The 23,671-nt window shown below is 33.5% G+C and overlaps 1 protein-coding gene across 1 annotated transcript in view; it reads right to left on the reverse strand.

Moving 5' to 3' along the window:
- Window positions 1-568: 568 nt before the first annotated feature.
- Window positions 569-23,671, reverse strand: part of LOC108910287 (lysosomal alpha-mannosidase) — a 33,365-nt gene continuing 10,262 nt past the window's right edge. Inside the window, exons 9-17 of the mRNA XM_018714850.1 lie at window positions 22,446-22,660; window positions 22,078-22,277; window positions 20,758-20,957; window positions 15,669-16,042; window positions 12,014-12,296; window positions 5,477-5,603; window positions 5,106-5,242; window positions 4,897-5,046; window positions 569-804 (exon numbers count right to left, since the gene is read on the reverse strand). Coding sequence (XP_018570366.1) covers window positions 619-804; window positions 4,897-5,046; window positions 5,106-5,242; window positions 5,477-5,603; window positions 12,014-12,296; window positions 15,669-16,042; window positions 20,758-20,957; window positions 22,078-22,277; window positions 22,446-22,660 — 1,872 coding nt within the window. The 3' untranslated portion in view covers window positions 569-618. The remainder of the gene's footprint in view (window positions 805-4,896; window positions 5,047-5,105; window positions 5,243-5,476; window positions 5,604-12,013; window positions 12,297-15,668; window positions 16,043-20,757; window positions 20,958-22,077; window positions 22,278-22,445; window positions 22,661-23,671) is intronic.

The following is a 23,671-nucleotide window of genomic DNA, read 5'->3' on the forward strand; positions in this document are numbered from 1 at the left end:
CTGTTTTTGAATGAAATTGGACCAGTTTGTCTGACTCTATGATGATAAATTGGAATTAAACGAGTGAAAAATCAAACATCTAGTGAGCTGATAGAATAATTTGACTTTTTATAACTTTCATCGATCGTAAATGACGTTTTTTGTGAATTTTGACCTGTTTTTTGAAATTTCCCGAAAACTCAGACCCGTTAGGGCAGATTCGGATTCAGCGGAAAAAATACATAAAAATACAGGAGTCTGAATACCAGATCCGATGCTTTTTTTTTGTGGGGCTGTGTTATTATAATAATATATATAAAATAGAGAAGAATCCTTCTATCTTTCAACGACGATTTGTTTACGCGGCTGGTCTACAGCACGTAACTCACTGACAGGACCGTTCCAGAGAAAATATTTTGATCCATAATTGAACTTTAATTTACAAAAAAAAAAACGAAAAAATAGAATTTTTTCGTATAAGACTTTTCTATTACAAATATCGTTAGGAAGCTATAGTTTAATTTTTATAGAAAATACACGCCACACCCTGTATAAATTGGACTAAAAAAGTAATAATTAGAAACAAATAGACACTGCGTACGATTTATTTTCCAAGTTCTTGTAGTATTTATTACATAATTATTCTTTAAATTCTACAATAAACGTTCTAATCTGCATAGGTGTTAATAAAATATTTGTGTCAATGTTCTGTGAAGATTTTCTGATCCATTTAAAACTTGGTGAAGATTCTGTGTCTGATAACCAGTCGTTAGCTGCAAGCTTTGTTTCACGTATGGAACTAATGGTGTAGGGCGAAAAGAGATCCTAAAAGCAAATTTAGTATATTATAATTAAATAATAAAGTAGCACTTAGGAAGAGAAAATAAAAAAAAATATTACACAGACCAACAAAATTTAACATTTTTTTGGAAGCAGAAACTTGAATATACAGGGTGAGTAATTAATAATGGTACACAGCTTAATAGCAGATTGTTAATGTCAAAATATAGCGATTGAGCCAAACATGCCTTAATCAATTGTTGCTCATTTTCGTTCTACAGGGTGTTAAAGTTGAAAAAATATTTTCTTTTTATATCTATATTTTAATTATGTATGGACCGATTGTATTGAAAATTTGTAGTTTTACGTTTTTTGAGGTGGCAAATACGAATATGCAAATAGTGTTGGGGTCACGTCTAGGGGGCGCTAGTTGTACTGTCCTGTCAATGTAAAAATATGTCTAAGTTTTATATTTTACATTTTGTATTTTTTAACTAGAAATTGTTGAACTACGTTCAATTCTAAATAAAAAAGGTATACTTGTTAAAAGTCGATAAACGTAACTGTGTTCGAGATACAGACATTTTAAGTTTTTGAGATTCGACGGGAATTAAATTGATTAAGGCATGTTTGGCTCAATCACTATATTTTGACGTTAACAATATGCCATTAAGCTGTGTACCATTATTAATGTCTCACCCTGTATATTTCCGAAGGATTTAGGTGCTTCATACCCATACGGTTTGTGGATTTGGAGTTGGTGGGTTTGGGGTTTGTAATCTTGGAGTTTGTAGGTTCGGGTTTTGTGGGATTAAGGTTTGTGGGTTTAGGGATTGTGGATTTGGGATTTGTGCGTCTGTGGATTAGGAGTTTGTGAGTTTGAGTTCGTATGTATTGAAGGTTTCTGAGTATGAAGCTTCTGAACTGCAATCAACTTTTTGACATCTAAGGGATCCTTAGTAGAATTTCGCATATTAAGAAACTGAGAAATTTAAAAATTTCAACATGTGATATCTCAACAAAAAAAAAAAATATATTTGCGCAAACTCAAAGGCATTCGAAAGAGGGAGCCTTGTACTTTTAAATTATATGTATTTTTTTTTTAAGAATAGATGGCATTCCTACATAACCTCAAACATGACGAAAAACAATGTTTTTTGAACTTTTAGGTTAGGATATCTCAAAAACCTGACGTGATAGAGCAATTCTGCGGCCAGATTCGGATTCAGCGCACCAAAATCCTTCGGGAATACATATTAGTGTGTCTGCTTCTTGACCCTTGTTGACCTGTGTTATCGGGAAGCAAAAAGAATAAAGTAAATAGATCAGGAAATAATATAATGGATAGGAGTAACGGGAAAAATATGTAATACTGAAACAACTATTTGAAGAAAGAAATTCATAAAGAAATAAGAGATTTGTAAAATAATAATGGAAAAGCAATAATAAATATATGTGTACCGAGAAAACATGAAAGATATATAAAGCAAAACTACAAAAACAACTACAAAGATAGGCAGAATGATCCATTTTCAAAGTTAGTTCATTTCATAATATAGTGAGACACGAATTCAAATCAAGTCGCCATGCTTTCGCGATAAATGAGACTTAAGACTTTAAGAGTTTAGTTAGAAGTAGAATATGGAGCGTTGGCCAACTATTCAACGTTTCTCTGCGGTTGAAATTTCTTCTAAGATTAACAATTCTATTGTAACCACCCAGCGTCTATTTCAGTGTAACTTTAATTTAAATCCCCGAGATCCAAGTCGAATAACAATTAGAAAGTGAGTAAAAAAGAGTTTCGCAGTACCTACTGCTTCATGTGCCAGAGAAAAATCAAAAGGAAGAACTTGTTCCGTACGCACACTTGAAAATGCTTTAAGGGTAAGGGCAGCTGTGTTACATCCTAAACATTAGCAACAACAAGCATTAGCACTCAATATTTCAAACCGTATCGCCACATTCTGAAAGACTTACATTTCCATCCCTACAAAATTCAAATCGTACGAATGTTCTGCTACAAGATTTTGGAACACGTGTTGACTTTTGCGAGCGTTTCGGTGCGTTGCTGATAATGAAGTTCATCTTCATCTGTCAGATTATTATTATTTCGTTATTAGGCGACGGAGAATCCCCAGCAATTGCAAGAATTACCACGTCATAGCGTCTCTGCTTGTGATTTCTTTTTATGGGGCTACTTAAAGTCAAAATTGTTTTCTAATCGATCGCAAACTTTGAACGAACTGAAAAATAATATTCGGAAGGAGATTAACGCAGTCCCAATTCAAATGTCGTCGCGGGTGAAGCAAAATTTTCATATTGGATTTCAAAGGTGCCAGCAGCGTGGAGTGAGTCATTTAAATGATGTAATTTTAAAAAAATAAAATGTCCTTGTTTTCTCAAAAACCTTTTGTTTGGTTTTTGATTAAAAATTTAGTCACTAATTAAAACAACAAAATTTAAAATGTATGCGTCATTCATCCCGACCCTGTATAAACCAGGAAACAAATAATAAAGTGGATATGAATATTACATAATTGATGAACCATTTAATACTCCCGCTGCCAATATCTCCGAAATGAAGATATTTATTTTAGTTTCGGAAACTGGGGTTGTTAGGTCCCTCGAATAGCTTCAAATTGCAGTTAGAATTGTTAGTTCAAATCTTTCTGTATAGTTTTAGTTCCGGAAACTGGGGTTGTTAGGTCCCTCGAATAGCTTCAAATTGCAGTTAGAATTGTTAGTTCAAATCTTTCTGTATAGATGGCGTGGCGATACTAAAAATTTTTTTGTCCCTGGAATGTGAAAATGCAGTCCATCTGAAAGATCGTAATTTTTATAATATAAAGTTTTTCCCAATACTTACTTATTTTCGAGACATGTCGACTTCAATATGCAACGTACGATGTAACACGAAAATCTATTATTTTACTTAAATCACACTGAGACAAAATATTATTTTAAAATATTGTTATAATGGCTTTATTCGCACCACATACTAACTAACAAACAATAAATTATAAAAAAAACAAATGATCAACTACATACAAAAATGTACAATGGTAAATCTTATAACTAGTATAGTTAAATTGAAAGACGCAAGCTGATAAAACTGTAACTATTGGAAAATTAATATGTGTAATGTCACGTTTTATTTTAAACAAATGACATGAGCCACATATAACTGAATTTTTTAATGATATTTTTATAAAATACGGTTCATCTCTGCCCCTTATAAAATTTACCATCGTACAATTTTTTTCTGTAGTTGATCATTTGTTTTTTTTATAATTTATTGTTTGTTAGTTAGTATGTGGTGTATAAAGCCATTATAACAATATTTTAAAATAATATTTCGCCTCAGTGTGATTTAAAGAAAATAATAGATTTTCCTTTTAGATCATACAATACATATTTAAGTCGACATGTCTCGAAAACAAGTAAATATTGGGAAAAACTTTAAATTACAAAAATTACTTAAAATTTAACGATCTTTCAAATGGACCGTATTTCCACGTTCCAGGAATCAACAAATTTTTTAGTATCGCCACGCCATCTATATGGAAAGATTTGAACTAACCATTCTAACAGCAATTTGAAACTATTCGAAGGACTTAACAACCCCAGTTTCCGGAACTAAAATAAATTTCTTCATTTGGGAGACATTGGCAGCGGGATTGGTAAATAGCACACCCTGTATATCATCTACACTCGTTCCATATTACGACACCAAAACAGCTGGATCATTTCTCGGTAGTCCACATATGATATACTGATTAGAACTAATAAGTTCGAAACCGGTATATGTCTGGGGATTCTGCTGACCAATGATTTTATCTGTTTGCTAGATGTTGTAGGTGTAATCCAACTATGGTCGGGGCATGTTATCATCAGAGTAGTTGTTTTCCGCAATATCAGTTTAAAGAAAAGAATTATTTTGGAAATGGTCCAGTTGAATACTCAATTTTACAACAAACTCTTACATTTTTCACAGTGAACGCATTTTAGAATTAAGCAAGAACATAACTTTTTGCTTAATAATGAATTCCGATAACCATGTTTTGTATAGATACAAGTTGTTTTTTACTTAAAAAAATAAAAAAATTATTGACAAAAACATAATAAAAATATACTCACTGCGATATCCACCGTGACTCCCTTTGAATAATTAGGATCTTCTGTCTTTGCAATGATATTTTCCAACCTAAGAATATATGATCTGTCTTTCCATGGTTGTAAATTTAAAATATTTACGTTATCCGGAAGTGCAGTTTTAAGTCCAGTCCACTAAAAATCAAATTATCAATAATTGCAATAGATAAAATAACATCTCCAGATACACATACTTCGAAATTGATTTTCTTTGAAACGGTATTCACATCCCACTCATCTGATGTTGCATCTCCAACTAAGATCCAGGGTTGAAGCAATTTCTTCAGTGCCAATTCACGTTCCTGAACCGATGTACTCTTTTTCGTTGTACCTTAGAAGTATTAAGTTACAGTTCAGTTGAATTTTATTAAAAGAATAAACTTAAACGATGGTTAAAAAAACAATTTCTATTCTATCAAAAATTAGAGGTTTCACATCACATTCAGTACAACAGAAATGACTCAAAGATAAATATGAAGTTTCTATTTACTATTTCGAGTACACTGTTGTATTTTATCACAGTTACGTACCAATGTGGAAGCAGAAAAGAAGGGTAAATACTTGCCATTGCTCGTTGCTGAACCCAAAATTAAATAATGTTGTCCTCTAACAGTTAAATATTTTCCATATTCCATTTCCTGTAAAGGTTCCTCAACTCCTTTGTAATCATCCTTTAATGTTCTTCTATGAATCTGTGACGACATATAACATTCAGTAATTCTAATGCATGTTTGCGGATTGTTTAACATTCTATATTATATATCGATATGACTGTTTGCAAAGTAAAAAGTATTTTTAAAATGCATTCAACAATTAAAACTTCTCTAATCGTAATATGTAATATTCTCAAAGATACAGGATAATTTTGCACTAAATTTACAGCCTGTATACAAGTTAATAAATTGTTTAGTATCTCTGACACTATGCTTATAGTCCAATTAACTAAGCCTTTAAATCGAAATTTTGTCAACTTGGCTGAATTTTTGATATGAGTTAGTTTAAGGTATATTATAACAATAAGTGAGAGTAATTTTTTGTTCAACCCCCGGCCAAGGGTGGAAAAAGATAAAACAAAGGGCTTTTTCAAGATAACTCAAAAAGGGTAAGAGCTAGAAAAAAAGTTTTTCATGAAAGTTGTAAAGCAGACAATTCTACATAAAAATGGTCTCTTAGCTTTTTCTTGTACTATTAAAATTAACAGAGTTAGGGAGGCTAGAAGTTAAGGGAAGATTTCAGAAATTTAATTTTGTTAAATCATTAAAATTAACGATTAAAAATTTGATTTTTTGTTATAACTTTCTTATTAAAAATTAAAAAATATATCTATTTCTCTGAAAAGAAAAGTTACATATTTTAGAGCAGATTGAAAAAAAAATTACAAAATTCAATCATTTTTCTGTTTGTTATGATTTTTTTTAAATTTCTGAAATCTTCCCTTAACTTCTAGCCTCCCTAACTCTGTTAATTGTAATAGTACAAGAAAAAGTTAAGAGGCCATTTTTATGTAGAATTTTTTCTAGCTCTTACCCTTTTTGAGTTATCTTGAAAAAGCCTTTTGTTTTATCTTTTTCCACCCTTGGCCGGGGGTTGAACAAAAAATTACTCTCACTTATTGTTATAATATACCTTAAACTAACTCATATCAAAAATTCAGCCAAGTTGGCAAAATTTTCGATTTAAAGGCTTAGTTAATTGGACTATTAGAACAGTTAGAACGAACTAGATCCACATTTATTTTTTCTATATTCTGTATTTTAAATTAAAAAATATATTTGCAGTTGATTTATAAAACAAATAGCAGATAATTGATAGGATCTTAACTTTTCACGATAATAGATTTGCATTTTATTTTGACACAGCGTCAGATCATAGTTGTATCTACAAGAATAAAAGTGATTTTGAATTTGTCATACCAAATGCTGTATTTCTTCAGTTACGTTCTATCAAACCCCGATTCTTTCTTTAATTTCCCATCAAACACCCTATTTCAAGGGTCGGCAACTGGCGGACCGCGGTCCAGGTCCGGACCGCGGAAGGTCAAATACTGGACCGCCAAACATTTTTTTAAAAATTATTTAAAAAATGTTTTTTACGTTTAAGTGCCAATCTTATCATTTTTTCTAGTATTTACAATTGTGTGAGTGTTTTGAGTTCTTAATGGTTAGTAAGCAGATTAAAGAATCCAAATTAAAATAAAAAATAAGAAATGTGGTTTTTTTCTGGACCTCGTTAAACATTTTCAAAAGTATTCGGATCCCACCTAAAATTATTTGCCGACCCCTGCCCTATTTCTTTTGCTCCGTTTGTCAAATTAAATTATTTTTCTTTTGTTACAGGCACTAGAAGGGTTAATCTTCTTAAGACATTTGCGAATTTCCCTTATTTTTAAGAATCAGCAAAAATACAATTAAATTGGAAATATATACAAACGACCAATCTAAAATTTTTAATTCAGTTTCCATTTATTTTACAAAGAGACGTAATTTTTTCTTAGAGCGGTTTGAATATACAAATGATTCTTTCAGAGCTTTACTTTTTTTGAAAATTGATAAATTAACTATTTTCAATGAAATATCATTTATATTATTTTTTTGAGAAATAGTATAGGTACACTGTAAAAAAATCGCTGTGAGTGAAACCTACAGGGTGGGCCACCAGTAACGCCTCGGTCGCTAGTGACCAAACGGCAAATGTTACAGAAACCTGTTTAAGTGGATACGTGTAGGTTGATTACGGCTACATTTTAAAAATATTTTGAAATATACAGGGTGTCCAGGAAAAGCGTACCATAACAAAGTTATGTTTTTTTTAATGGAACACCCTGTATTTTACTGCATTTTTGAAAGCACCGTAAAAAAATAGGTGAACTTTATTAAAGGTTCTGCATACCTAGGACTTACAGTTTGTGAGATATTTCAATTTTAGTGAAAATGCAGGCATAGCGTAGAAATTTAATATTAGCAATAAAAAAATAATTTTAAGGAAGCAGCTTTGGAGGGTCTATTTTAGATCCTTGAAGTTATAAATTGTTATATTTGTCGTCACTTAGTATTATACAGGGTGTTCAAAAAACTGCTGAATACTTCTCTCAACTTTAAACAGCAATAACTTGGTTATTTTAAATGGAACACCCAGTATATTTTTACTTTGGGAGTTGGGAAATTTAAAACTCTTTCAAACTGTGTATAGGTTCCCTATACCTATCTCTAACGGTATTGGAGATATTTGTGCCGTTTCGTTTTTTATCGATTTTTTTTGTAAGATGTATCCACGTGTCTTTATCGAGGTCTTTACTGAATTGGTTTGGGTTCTTCTTGATGACGTCTCTTTAAATATATTGAGAAAAATGAGGATGCAATTAGATGGCGCACCTGCAAATTTTTCATATTCAGTGAGAAATTATTTAAATCGAAAATTTAGTAATAAATGGATAAGTAGGAATGGTGCATGTCAGTGGCCACGTAGGTGTCCAGACCTCACCGTAATGGACTTCTTTGTTGCGAGCTATATAAAAAATCTTGTATACAATGTTCCACCTATTACTTGCGATGATATTGGAGGGAAGGATTAGAGATGCATTTGCGTGAGAATATCATTTGAAGATAGAATAAGATGCTGTATTCAAGAGAATGGTTATCAATTCGAACATCTATTAAAATTTTTCTTTGTTTCTTCTAAAAGTAAAATTTTCTTTAATAAATATTTTTCATGTTCATAAATAATTCAGTTACTTACTACAAACATATTTATACAAAATTAATAACTTTTTATAATTATTCGGCTTATAAAATAATATTTTTTATTAGAAAACTTTTTTGAATATTTTCATGATAATGATAAAAGGAACTTCTACTTTTAGAAAAAACAAAGAAAAATTTTAATTGATGTTCGAATTGATAACCATTCTCCTGAATTCAGCATCTTATTCTATCTTCAAACGATATTCTCACGCAAATGCATCTCAAATTCTTCCCTATACCTGTAATATCATCGCAAGTAATAGGTGGAACATTGTATACAAGATTTTTTATATAGCTCGCAACAAAGAAGTCCATTACGGTGAGGTCTGGACACCTACGTGGCCACTGACATGCACCATTCCCACTTATCCATTTATTACTAAACTAGCTTCTATCCGCGCTTTGCTCGCATTGAAGCCATTAAATAAGTATCAGAGATCAAGGGTAAAATCACGAATTAACCACAAAAATGACACCTAACCTGAAACAATAAATACAGAAAATCTTTAGTAGGGATAGGGATTTTCGATTTAAATAATTTCTCACTGAATATGAAAAATTTGCAGGTGCGCCATTTAATTGCTTCCTCATTTTCTCAATATATTTAAAGAGACGTCATCAAGAAGAACCCAAACCAATTCAGTAAAGACCTCGATAAAGACACGTGGATACATTTTACAAAAAAAAATCGATAAAAAACTAAACGGCACAAATATCTCCAATACCGTTAGAGATAGGTATATAGAACCTATACACAGTTCGAAAGAGTTTTAAATTTCCTAACTCCCAAAGTAAAAATATACTGGGTGTTCCATTTAAAATAACCAAGTTATTGCTGTTTAAAGTTGAGAGAAGTATTCAGCAGTTTTTTGAACAGCCTGTATAATACTAAGTGATGACAAATATAACAATTTATAACTTCAAGGATCTAAAATATACTCTCCAAACCTGCTTCCTTAAAATTATTTTTTTATTGCTAATATTAAATTTCTACGCTATGCCTGCATTTTCACTAAAATTGAAATATCTCACAAACTGTAAGTCCTAGGTATGCAAAACCTTTAATAAAGTTCACTTATTTTTTTACGGTGCTTTCAAAAATGCAGTAAAATACAGGGTGTTCCATTTAAAAAAACATAACTTTGATATGGTACTCTTTTCCTGGACACTCTGTATATTTCAAAATATTTTTAAAATGTAGCCGTAATCAACCTACACATACCCACCTAAATAGGTTTCTGTAACATTTGCCGTTTGGTCCCTAGCGACCGAGACGTTACTGGTGGCCTACCCTGTATAAAGGTATGGAGTGGATTTTCACTTAATATTGAGCAATTTGATCATTTTAGTCATATTTGAACGAAAACTGAGTACTCTCACTCAAATATAGGTACCCGTTAAACAAATTCTGTAAAAAATGTCATTAATGAGTGACCCCACCCCATTCTATGGTTGTCGTGCGTTGTCTTTGTCTATTCCCATCGTCCCCATTGGGTCATCTTGTGTCATGGTGTATGGAGTGTGGTGCTGGACAAGTGTCCGTTAATCTGGTTATTTTGGTGAAAATTATGTTTAAATGTAGTGGTTTGATTACAACTATTAAAAACAAGAATACAGGGTGAGTTTTTTCGATGTTTAGTGTAGGGATCTGGAAAAGTAGCAGAGATATAAAAAAGCTTAAATGAGGAAATATATGCAGTTTTATGATCCTAATTAAATTATTTTATTTATTTTTTGAAAAAACGTCATGGCAGACATCTAGTCATTTGGAAAAATCTGAATTGGGTCAATTCCTTCAGATGCGTTTAGCTTCGTTGCTATTTATTTTTAAATTACAATATTTCAGGTTTTTGCAGTGTTAAAAAGACAGTGTGAGCAAATTAATTTGTCAGTGTTGCGAGAAACAACTACTCCGAGGGCAATATACCCCTACTGGCATTAAATTATACCCGCAACACATAGTGCAACAGCTAGGATCTTTTGCCAGTTTAACCCACCAGATACAGACCGGTTTTGGACTTATTAGTCTTCCATCAGTGTGCCATAGGTGAGACAACCGACGAACGATCCAGCTGTTTTGCGTCGTATCATCACGACAAGGAAATACATTGTACGCGGGAGCGCAAATGGCAACTTGTCGTGCTGATGGAGCCATTTGCGCTGATGGGGACTAATAAGTCTGAAACCGGTCTGTGTCTGGTGGGTTAAACTGGCGAACGATCCTAGCTATTGCACTAGGTGTTGCAGGTATAATTCAATGCCGATAGGGGCATATAGCCCTCGAAGTAGTTGTTTCTCGCAACAATGACAAATGAATTTATTCACACTGTCTTATTAACACTGCAAAAACCTGAAACATTGTAATTTAATTTTTTTTTTTTGTAAAATAATTAGCAACGAAGCTACACGCATCTGAAGGAATTGATGGAATTCGAATTTTTCCAAATATCTAGTCAGCCATGACGTTTTTCAAAAAATAGAAGTCACATTTAATAAGGATCATAAAACTGTACATCTCCTCATTTAAACTTTTTTGTATCTCTGCTACTTTTCCAGATCCCTACACTAAACATCGAAAAAAATTCCCTTGTATATTAAGTTACATACACTTACGTATCTGCACTGTACAATGTATGTTATGGTAATCTATTCGTCCGATCAGTTAACCAATTTCTCTTTAATCGATACATAAAATATTATCTCTAAAACAGATCTGTGTGATGATGATATTTAAATTAAAATTTAAAGAGAAATGGTGCAAAACTAGGTACTCCAGATATTAATTAAATCCAGATATTAATTAAATGTCCCCCTTGGAAATTTTAATAGTACAAAATTACTCAATAATACTTAAATTTAAATCATGTTAGAGAAAAGTCAACTCATAATTGGTTTTATATACTCGGAATAGAATAAAAAATCACTTGATAGTTAGCAGAAACTCGGATTTGACTAAAATTCACTCACTTCTGTTGCAATAGTTTTACTCATAAAATTTTAGTTGTACTTATACTAACAGAGTGAAAATTTCTCTCAATGGGGTGTAGACAGAAATTGATACATTATTGAGTAAAATTGAGTGAATTTTTTTTTACAGTGTACAGTGTACATGGCTAATATAGTAGTCATTTCTATGAAAAATTCTTGTTAAATAAGAAAATTGGCAAATATCTAAAAAAACTACTCTTGAAATGCCTATATTAATAATAAAATAATTTTCAATTTTACTACAGAATGATTGGATTTAGAAAACAGAGATGTCATATCTGATCCTGTAGTTCTGGTAAAATAATGGATTGGACACTATCTCAGTGTTTAATATTTATCTGCAGACCAATTATGTGACCAAAGTTTATACTAACCATTAGCTCGATTTCTCCTCCCCACAAACTGCTGCCTCCCTGAGACCTATCATTCAGAATGGCGAGCTGAAGATTTTTATCTTCGTCTTTTATAACTATTTTCGATGTAACAGGATAGTAATTTGATGTAACTGCTTCGAAGCTTGAATTATTATACGGGTAATGATTTCTCTTTCTTTCAATCATTTCCCTTCCATTCGAATCAGTGTAGAAAACCTCATTGTCGAAGTCGTCGATATAAAATCTAGTTATAACCTCTTTTCCGTGGTTGTATTCAACGTCACTGAAATAAATGTTGTTTACAACAAGCACAGTTATAAATACATATCTAATCATTTGCAACAATACAAACAACACATAGATATCATTGAAATACAATACCTATTGAGTGGAAAATCTATATTATAAATAACAAGTATTTAGTTTATTAGTTGAGTACCTATTAGATTATCTTTATTGTTAATTTTTTTATCTTTATTTGGGATTATTAAGGTTAAGTGAATTCATAAAAAACAACTGCTGTGTAGTAGCAAATATCAGCATCTAATCTAATTACGTATTAACTTTGTGTCTATTATATTATTATATGATTGCTATTATCTAAACAAGATATGTTAATATAGGATGTCACTGTTTTACAGGAAATATTTTATCATCCGCATTCCCACAACTATTTTTGATTTAAATTTATTCATTAGTTTCAGTATAAAATATCGTTACGATTTCACAGTAATATTATTTCTGTGTAAAAATTTTATATCTTCGTATCACATTCAAACACACACACAGTTATCTACAGGGTGTAGCAGCGACATTATGATAAATTTAACGTTTTTTTTTCTCACATAACACCAAATAAAACACAAACATATATTTTTTTCTTAAAACAATTCCTGAGGCTCTTTAAAAACTGAATGTGAAACACAGACTATTAGTCAAGAATTACTGAAAATATAGACTTAATGTTGATACAATAAAATTTGGGCGTAAACTAACAAGTGATAGTTGAATTAGGGATTTGGAAATTTTATCTGTCGAAGAAATGTCGTTTGATGCTGAAGGGAATCTGCTGTCACATATTATGTAATTTTAGTAATTATGAATCTCTTAAAACAGGAATTTAACTTTTAATCAAATTACGTATTTGAAAATTATGTAATTAAATTACCCAAAGATTCACGTCGTCCAAATAATCAAACGTATTAAAAATAATTTAGGTACTTACCAAAAAGTAAAAGTCAGTAATTTTTAAACGCACAAGTACAAAACAAGCTACAACATAATCCTCTTATCAGGTAGAGGCGTATAATCCAAGAAATGGATATACACATACGCCTCTACGTGATAATAAAGATGATATGCTCAAAATGTCCACTACCATTTTCAATGCACTCACGACACCTTCGAATCCAATTTTCGCGCGCTCGCTGGAAAACACCTCAAGAAAAGGAAATAGTGGTACGCAAAAAACACTCCGACATGGTCGAATTCAGATACCAACTGACTTGCGTATTGATGGTTGCTGGACATTTTTTTAATACCTCGTGTTAGTAAACTGCTGCACCGTTGTCACATTGTTGGATATGAATTTTATCGAATGCATTCTATGCACGCAGTTATGTCAATATTCCTTAATTAATCGAACTTTTCTACATCAAATTGGAGATTTTGATAATTTTTTTGTCGGAAATGGTCGAGTTTAGAACCCTTATCGTATAAGGTTTTTTTGTTTACTGTAATGTAATATTCGTCTGTTAAAATTAAGGCAGTCAAATTCCTAACACCCTGTAGAATGGCATATAGAGTAAATGGCCTCCACGGTTTTGTTGGCATATATGCACTCTTTTATAGATATTTTCCATGACCGTTTAGCATAAATGCAGCTCAGTTTCCTCCTTAAAGGCATGGGTGGTCGTGAGCTTGTTGGCATAAACCTTAGACTTCTAAAAACTCCGAAGAAAAAGGTCCAACGGCATTAAATCGCATGATCTATGCACCCAATTTTGATCACCAAAATGGGAAATTACACGACCAGGAAATGACTCATGCAGTAATTGGATTGTTTATCGGGCTGTATGGTATGTGGCAGCCCCTTGTTGAAACCACATGTCGTCTACATCCATATCTTGCAATTTAGGCACAAAAAACTGGATTATCATGTCGCGATAGCGCACCATTAACTGTTATTACCTGACCAGCCTCATTTTCGAAGAAGAATGGTCCGATGATGCCTCCAGCCCAAAATTAACACCAAACAGTGACACGTTATGGATATATTTGTTTCTCAACAATCACTCGTGGATTTTCTGAAGCACAAATACAATTTTGCCATCAAGATGAAAATGACCCTCGTCCCTGAAGATAATTTTATTCTAAAAATCAACATGCACTTGTTGTTCCATAATGCATTCAATGAACTTTCTCTGCTCTGCGAGGTCAGTCGGCTTCAATTCTTGAGTTAATTGAACTTTGTAAGAATGAAAATGCAAATCTTTCGTGAAAATACGTTGTAAAGGGCTTCTCAAAATTTTCAATTCCTGACCACGGTGCTGAATTGATGTTTCTGGACTCTCAGCAACATTTTCACGAATTGCTTCGATGTTTCGTGTTGAACTACTTGTTGAAGGATGACCAGAGTATTTAAGATCACTAATTGATCCAGTCTTCCTGAATTTTTCAATTAATCTCTTCACAGTTGAAGAAGCTAAATCACTATTCCAACCATTTTGTTTATATGAAAATTGCGAACTGTAGCTGCCAAACTTTCATTACTTTTAAAATATTGCTCAACAATGAAAATGCGTTGTTCTTTCGTATAGCTCTTCAATTTTAATAACCTTGAACTGTCAACTGTCACGCTGATGGAACAGAAGTTTTGATTGAAAATAGTCTACCCAAATTTGTAAAAGAAGCTTCCTTAAAGTGTTGTTTGTTTCCCCTATAGTTAAAATCTTTTGGACCTATTCTAATTCTAGCGTCACTGATTAGTCTTTGAGTTTGAAGTCTATATCTTCAATGATTCTTGAGTAATTAGTCCAAGATTTAATGGATATTATTTGATTATTTGTAGCTTCTTAAGAATCATTTCTAAACAATATTTATTAGATTTTTTCTTGTTTTAGGATGTAGAATCTAGTTATAAAGTTTAACAATCAAATTTTAGGGTGCCCTATCTTAATAATGGCTGTGTTCAGCGAATTGTCGGACTAGTTCGGTTAAACTTCTTTAGTCAAACCGCCTTTAGTAACTGTATTAAAATCTGCCCAATAATCCTAATCAGCTTATTGGACTGACCAACGAAATATTTGTCCGCTGAACGATTTTGACCGGTCCGACCATTCGCTGAACACAGCCAATGTCAGCTAATAAACGGGAATATAAGGTTTCTGCTTCATTAGTCGCGCAATCATGTCATTGTTCTTAAGAGCGTTGATAGAATTCCTTCTATTTAAATATATTTAAGATGGCATAATTTTTTAAACAGATAAAGAAGTACTATCAAGTTTTATTGTAATCAAAATATTTGGCAGGCTAATGGGACACGCTGTATTAATACATGCTACATGTAAACGTTTTAATTGAAGTAGTACTTTGCATTATAATATTATCATTTAATATTTAGCATAATATCTGAAAAAATATTTATCATACTTACATAGTTTCGTTATCAAGTGGACCAACCACCCAATCAAATTCAATAAAGTTATTATCCTCCCCTTTATATACCCTTATAGTTTGTGTTAACCATTTATTGAAAACTTGAATAACTTCATCAACTAAGTTCCCATTGTAGTAAGTTACTGGCACCTTTTCGTCGGTAGTCTTATTCACTTGGCCATTTTCAAAATAATTTATATTATATGCATCCGAACCATTCACTGGTCGAAATAGGTAAGCCCCAGAGGCAATGGAGTCTCCCGATCCGTTGTTACTAATGTATGCTAGGAATTTTTGACTGATTTTAACAGTTTTGTTATTCATTGTAACAGAGTCTAACATATTGTTGCTGTCCAGGGTAAAGCTAACACTCTGCAAAAAGTTACTGGTAACCAGAATGTAAAATACTAAAGAATAGTTGAAAAATAGGAATTGTTTAATGGTATTGTTATAAGAAAGCTTAAATAAATCACGCAACTCCACAAAAGAAAAAGTGGGTTGAACTGTGGATCAGATCAGTATATCCCCATTGTAGTACATTGACCCGCTGAATCCGAATCTAAAGTAAGAATACTCAGATTAGTTCGTTGTTAGAGCCCAATATCAAGATACTCCTGTAGAAAGCGGTTTTCGAGATTTCAAGCTGACTTGATTATTATAACCCCGTAGTTTCGTAACGCCATAACCTCCGTAACCCCGTTTTCCGAGATGTGCGAGAGTATACATACAACCACAAACCTCTGTAGGAACTTAGATCTCATACATCAGGAGAGCAAAACTGCATGACAGCGAGTTGACAGGCTTGCAAAACCCAATAACCTTGTAATTTTAGGTGTGCTATGTATGACCACGAAATTGTGAGTCTGTAGCCCTGCTATAAATAAATTCGTAATCCCTTAACCCGGAGCTTGCAAGCGCCTGTAAACCATGATCTGAGGCATACAGATTTGTATTACACTCACCCGGGCGTTTTCTCCTTGTGCTTACACTGAAAGGACATAATAAGTTTTTGCTATCAAAATGGTTCAAATAACAAGTTGTGGGGTTATAAGGTTATGAACTTATGGAGTTAAAAGGGTCATGATGCAATTAGATCTTGAATTCTAAGGTTTTTCCAATAACTGACTCGCAAACCGTTTTCTAGAGGAGTTTCTATGTGTTTGGATTAAAACACGAAGTGATCAGGGAATTCCGGTTTTAAATTCCAATTCAGGATACAAAATGTTATCGGATACTCTGTTCTGGTTCATGAACCAGTCCATATTTTGGTGGAACAGTGTCTTTTCAGTGGTCAAATTTAGCCAGTTTTGTTTGGACGCACACCATTGGTCGAAGTGTCGTGCGTCCGTTCGGCCGAGCATTTAAATAGTCACTGAACGCTTGCTCTGGACAGATAGAGTCAATTCGTGTCGACGTACGACGGTCGACTTTTAACTTTGACTTTAACTTTCATATCAACCGCCCTACCAGGTCCCGTTTATTTTTGCTTTGCTATTTTATTCTCTTGACTGAGGTATATCAGGACTCAGTTGTCTGAGCACCGGCTAGACCATTGACTCCATAAAAGAATTCGTCAACAAACCAAGGGAAAACAGGTGCAGGTGGTATAACTTCTCTTATTTTGGGAAGTCAGTTATAAAAGAATTCGAACAGTCTGTAATATTTATTGCAGACTATAAACTAATAATTCGGGTAAGCGCATGCCAGAACGAAGGGATTTCATAGGTGGAAGTTAGTATTTACGGCTGCTTTTGCCCACAGAAAAAAGAATAGGAGTGACTCGCCGGGAGGCCTAGCACAGGGTGAAGTACCGATACCTACCCCTAACCCCAGAAAAGCCAAGACACTGCCATTCGTTCCAGCGACGGGGTGCGACCATAAGACGCCCTGTAGGAAGCGAAGGAAGCAAGAAGAAGACGATTCCATAAAAAAAACTTGCTTCGTGCTCCGCTGGCACGACGTGAGTCGGGTACGTACGGCCAGACCCCGTGTGGACTGAGACGGCTGAAGAAGCGCATCGCGTTCGCTTTCAAAAAAAGGATTCTCGCTGACTTCGTAGCCACCGGCTCAGCAGAGGCCCCCTTACACCCTGCCTCAGGAGAAGACCACCATCGCGAAATCAGTAGAACATGGAGAAGCATCGAAGAAAATACAAAGAGAAAAAACCCTGGGTGACTGTAATACAAATCTGTAAGTCCCTGATCATGGGTCTACAAGACCTTGCTCCAGATTAAGGGGTTACGAAGGGTTTCATGGTTGTATATCTTTGCGCACCAAGGGTTATAAGGTTATGGGGTTATTGGGTTGTGGAAACAGTTACGTAGTTTCGGACCCCTGACGTACGAGATTAGTGTTCCTATAAAGTTTCGCGGTCATGCATGGTTAAGAAGTTACGAAGTTGTGGGATTATTGGCTTAAGGAAGCCTGCCAGCCCACAATAATGTAGCTCCGGAGTTTCATGGTTCTACACTCTTTTTAAAGGATTATAGGGTTATGGTGTAAATAAATCGCGAAATCGTGTGTTTTTCCAATCACTGACTATTTGAATCAACTTGAAATCTCGAAAACTGATTTCTAGCGAACTGTCTAGATGTTAAGAGTCAAAACACGAATTGATCTGGGAATTCTGACTTTAGATTCGAATTCTTAGGGTCTTGTACTATAGGATACAATAGTCTGCACATGACAAATATGTATATCCTCAAATATCTCCAAACGCTCTATGCACGATCTGCAAACGCAGTCAACCGCTAGTACAAACTTGCCATTTTTTACGAATATATAGAAATTACGAATTCCTATGAAAATTAATCTTACTGATATGATCGTTGTAGCAGACATCGCGTACATTTTATTGGTGTGTCGTTTGCATGACTTTAGTGAATATTTGTCAAATGAAGACATGTTCTCTAATGTAACGATACGCAGCATCCACACGATATGGCATTTGTTTGTATTTGACGTCAAGAGACTACATCATCTGAAGCCGGCTTTAAAAAGTTGAGGACCTTGTTGTTTAAATTAGCTGAAAACTTGTTATTAAAGTTGCTTGAATTTAATCAAAGAAGCTGTTCAGGGTTCATAAATTACCATTTGGGCGAATATTTGAATTTTGAAGAATTAACTGTTTAATTAAACACAAAAAATGAATTTCGCTATTCAGTCATTCGTACGAAAAAATTAATCTATTTGAACTACCAATAATAACACAAGTTTACAAATTCGGGTCAACTTTTGGACCCGAGCAGATGAGAACGATTCTTAACGTTATTTGGTGCCCTGAACTCAGATCTTCAATCCGTGTGTCAAGATTGGTTCTAGTTTTCGAGTTCGCGTATGGTGGCGGTACTGTGCTCTTATAACGGCTATCAGCTGACCACGTTGCATCGAACATCTTTTGGAACTTGTTTTTGTACTGTGATTGGTGATTGTGCTTCGGAACGTGTGAAAATGCAGAGAAAACGTCGCAGAGTCGATTCAAAGTGTTTTTGTTACGTTTGTGGATGTTATATGCTCGGAAAACGTGGAAAATTCATAACAAATGCACTCAAAGATGCGTGTTTGCAGTACTTTGGTTTTGCTGCATGGGTACCGAAATTGTTTTGTAACGCGTGCAGAACAAAGCTGTACAAGTGTGAAAANAGTGTTTTTGTTACGTTTGTGGATGTTATATGCTCGGAAAACGTGGAAAATTCATAACAAATGCACTCAAAGATGCGTGTTTGCAGTACTTTGGTTTTGCTGCATGGGTACCGAAATTGTTTTGTAACGCGTGCAGAACAAAGCTGCACAAGTGTGAAAATATGTACTCTTCATTTTTGTGCCAACGTTATGGAGAGAACAGAAAAATCACGTAGATGATTGCTGCTTTTGCTCAATGAATGTCGTCGGTATAAATGCAAAGAAACTAGCACGGTATGAATATCCGGAATTACCACAAGATTGGAGCTAGAATGTCTCTCAAGATACATTTTCTGCATTCACATCTTGATTTTTTCCCACAAAACTTGGGCGTCACGAGCGACGAGCAAGGAGAGCGGCTACATCAAGATATAGCGAAAATCGAAAGGCGATACCAAGGATTTTGGGACGAAGGCATGATGAGCGACTACTGTTGGACCCTAAAGTGTGAAACAGATCCCAAGCAATATAAAAGACTCAGTTCAACCTCTGTTCATTTCTGATTTATACTTTTTAATTCAATAAATGGCGGTTAATGGTCAAAAATAGTAAAATAATGAATTTATTGAATATTTCGAAAACTAGAACCAATTTTAAAAAACGGGCTGCTGATTTGGATTCAGTCCCCGAATTTACCTTATAAACAGCTTTTGGTTGCTCAGGTCCAAAACCGTGTATACTTGTGAATTAGTGATCCACGCGGTTAAAGTCAAATCCCATCACTTGCAATTATATGAATTCACGATACATTTGCGTCTGTCATTTTGAATGTATTTAAATCTGTAGGAGACACTTTGCTATCATGTTATACTTTTCATGCTAGTCACGTGTACACCACATTCAATGTTTCGCAGAAATTTAAATTATATTTCTGCTTCATTAACCGTAATTTGCAACACTTAAAAACCATAGTATATCAACTTTCATGAATTTACAATGTAGAATATTTTTTAAATGAACTTAAACTGTAAAAGTTATTTGTTTTATTAACCTTAATCAACATTTAAAACCTCACTATGTCAAATTTCATAAATATAGAAAAAAAATTTAAACAAAGTTTCAAATTAATTAAGTTTCTGGCTCCTTTTTAAAATTTAAGACGTATTGAAATTGCTTGTGGAATAAAAAATTTGCCAATTAATTTTCACTGTTGATTTTAAATGATAAATAAATGGTCTGATTTTTAAATAATTTTAGATTAGGTACTGCAGTGGTGCAAAGTTGCGTAAAAGCTGAAGATATTTTGTAAAGAGCACCTACAAGTTTATTTACAGGTAAATCAAGTAAATCAGGAGGATTAGCGTAAAAAAAATCAAGACAAACAGTTTCTCTAAGCGCTGTTGTAACAATTCCTATTATTTGATTAATTTTCTTTGAACAAAATATGACAATTTATATTTACGTACATCGGTTCCATATTTAGTAGCTTCTCCAACTTCATATTTATAATGCACATCGAATGATTCATTTAGTTTTTCGACATAGTAATATTTGATACCCAAAGGAGGAATGTTCCTAGCAGTAAAAATTAAGTCAACATCACTAATAGAAGAGTCACAATCAATTGGATAGTTCATATTTTTAACTATGTCGTATATTTCCTGTCCTAAAAAAGGTTGTGAAAAAAATAATAAAAGTTTGTTACTTCCAGAATAACTAATGTTTATTTTGAGTTATAGTAGTAGTTTTTTTGCTCAGTACAAATATTTGAGTATTAAAGACTCAAATGCAGCACAATGCTATTGTGGTGCATTACTTAGATGCAGCTTATGCTTCAAAATTCTGCTCAGAAAATAACCGAACTTTTTTTAATTACACGCTAATAGAGATATTCAGCGATATGTGGTGGACAGCATTACGTTGCGCATAATCCATAGACCTAGTTTATAAGGTCTATGGCATAACCTCATCTATAATCACATGTTCTTGGTTTGTTGGTATCTACTTTAGTTTCCGTGATATTGTTATGCAATGTATTTAAATGATAGTGAGGATTTTTGAAATGAGCGATTTTCTGAAACAATGATGCAACGTGAAATTTTGCGTGAAACTTAGGAAAATCTTCACGCAAAATGTTTCAACTTCTGAAACAACGACGATGATGTTCTGGGTCATACGCCATGTTACGAATGGTTTTCACAATTTAAAAGTGGTCGAAGATGATCCCCGACCAGGAAGGTCTTCGACTTCAACTGATGACTCCCATGTTGCAGAAGAGGTTAACATCTTAATTAGGTCATCTCTACGCCACGAGAAAGCACGTCAGTCTCGATCTAATATCAAAGTGATGCTCACTTTTTTCGACGTTAATGGAATTGTGTATTTTGTATTCTTGCCGTAAGGTGAAACAGTGAACTGTGTATACTATCAAGGCGTTTTACTACGGTTACTTAAAAAAGTCCGCAAAAAGAGACCAGATCTGTGGGGAGACAACTCATGGTTCCGTACTCGCCAGATCTGGCTCCTTGCAATTTTTTTTCTTAGCCAAATGGAAACACCAGTAAGAAAAATGTGTGAATAGCGGAGGGGAGTACTTTGAAGGGCCAATAAAGTTCAGTTATTTTGTGAACAGACCTCGTATGTTAAATCCAAACATCAGCAATAATAATTTCATTTCAACCTTTACAAGAATTTCAAATACAGCAGCGAATGATCCAATGCAGATAATACGTGCCTTATTTTGCACGAGAAAAATATATTTCATAAAGAATTATAGTAATAGTTACCATCTGGTCCAGTTATATTGTATGCGCCGTTTTTAGCTGGTAGACGAACGTAATACGTCACATATCTAGAAAGTGGATTATACACCGTCACCATATACTTGTCCTTAAGCGCATTTTCACAAGAACTAATGTTTGCAAGCAGGCAAGACGAAACCGGCAACGTTATGTCGTCAGTCACATCATCTTTTTTCAACAGATTTCTGAAAGATATTTCACATTATTACCTATTATTATTACTGGAAAATAAAACTTTTTGGGACTTTTTTACAAAATAATAACACCAATAAGGACGTTTTAAATAAGAACGATAGAAAAGATATTAGATATTAAGTAAAAAGTGTGTTATATCCCGGTGACTATATTTGTACCCCAATACTTTTCCTAAATGGCTCTCGGTTTCCCTAATAGCTTTCGTCAACATCCTGGTATAGTCTGCAGCAACATGTTCTTTCTCAGTGCCAGTGATAGCATCGTGGTGTTGCATAGTACCCATAACTTCCCTTAATGATCTAACGTTCTCTTCATATTTATTTTCATTCTCCAGATTCCTCATTTTTGAAAAAGCATTGAGGTGTTCAGAAACCTAAAGGACCAAATAGATTCATTTACTGTTCAGAATATACAAGGTGTTCCAATTAAAACTTCCCATCTGGAAAATATCAGAATTAAAATAAAAGAATAAAATACCTGAGACATGTAGATTTTCTTTTCAAGGAGGACACGTGATGGCGTAAATATTGGTGTCTTGGAGGCTACGCCTGAGACAGGAGCATAAAATATTCTTAAACTTTAAATGGCACCCTCAATTTAAAGCCTTTTCAATTCTGCTCACGACAAACAACTTTTCGAATTTTGGTTTGGACATGACAATAAAATCATCACTTAAAGAATGAGACAAAATATTAATGAATGGAAAGTATGTTATTTTATTAAATGTTCAAATTGGTTTCCCTCCGCTTTCATACAACAATATAATCTTTGCTCCACTTCCCAACGAACATTTCAAAGGATTTCGGGCGTTATCTAACGACATTCTTCAACAATTCGCCAACGGAGCTCCTCTTTTAAGGATGAGTGTGTGAGGAATGCCTGTTTGAGACGGCGAGTGTTGAATATAATGGTTTTATTATAATAACCATATACAGGTCTCTTAAGGGTGACCTTAACGTATACTTAGAAAAACCGAATTTGCTATTAAGGGCGCCATATTCTTTAAATAGTGTTTTCCACAAAGACAAATAATTTCAAACATTTAATAATTGAATAATCTAAAGCTTATCAAATAATGGAATGTTATGTCACGCCATCTGGGTATTTTCAAAGACGCCACAGTAAAACGAATAAACAAGCGCAAAAAACAATCAAGGTTTTTGGTACTGAAATCTACGAAAATACTTTTTTGTTTATAAACAATTCCACATGTAAATATTCTTATAACATTTACTTGCTTAGTCCTACATATAAAATTGTTTACTTTTATTTATAAGTACGTGAAAATAATTCTTAAAATGTGGGGTTAGAATAACAGCAAACGCATGTTTTACAAACGCTTTTTTTAGTTATTATTTTATTTGAGTAAATTTAAATGGTAACA

Source organism: Anoplophora glabripennis, unplaced genomic scaffold, assembly GCF_000390285.2.
Source record: "Anoplophora glabripennis isolate ALB-LARVAE unplaced genomic scaffold, Agla_2.0 scaffold386, whole genome shotgun sequence".
Lineage (NCBI taxonomy): Eukaryota > Metazoa > Arthropoda > Insecta > Coleoptera > Cerambycidae > Anoplophora > Anoplophora glabripennis.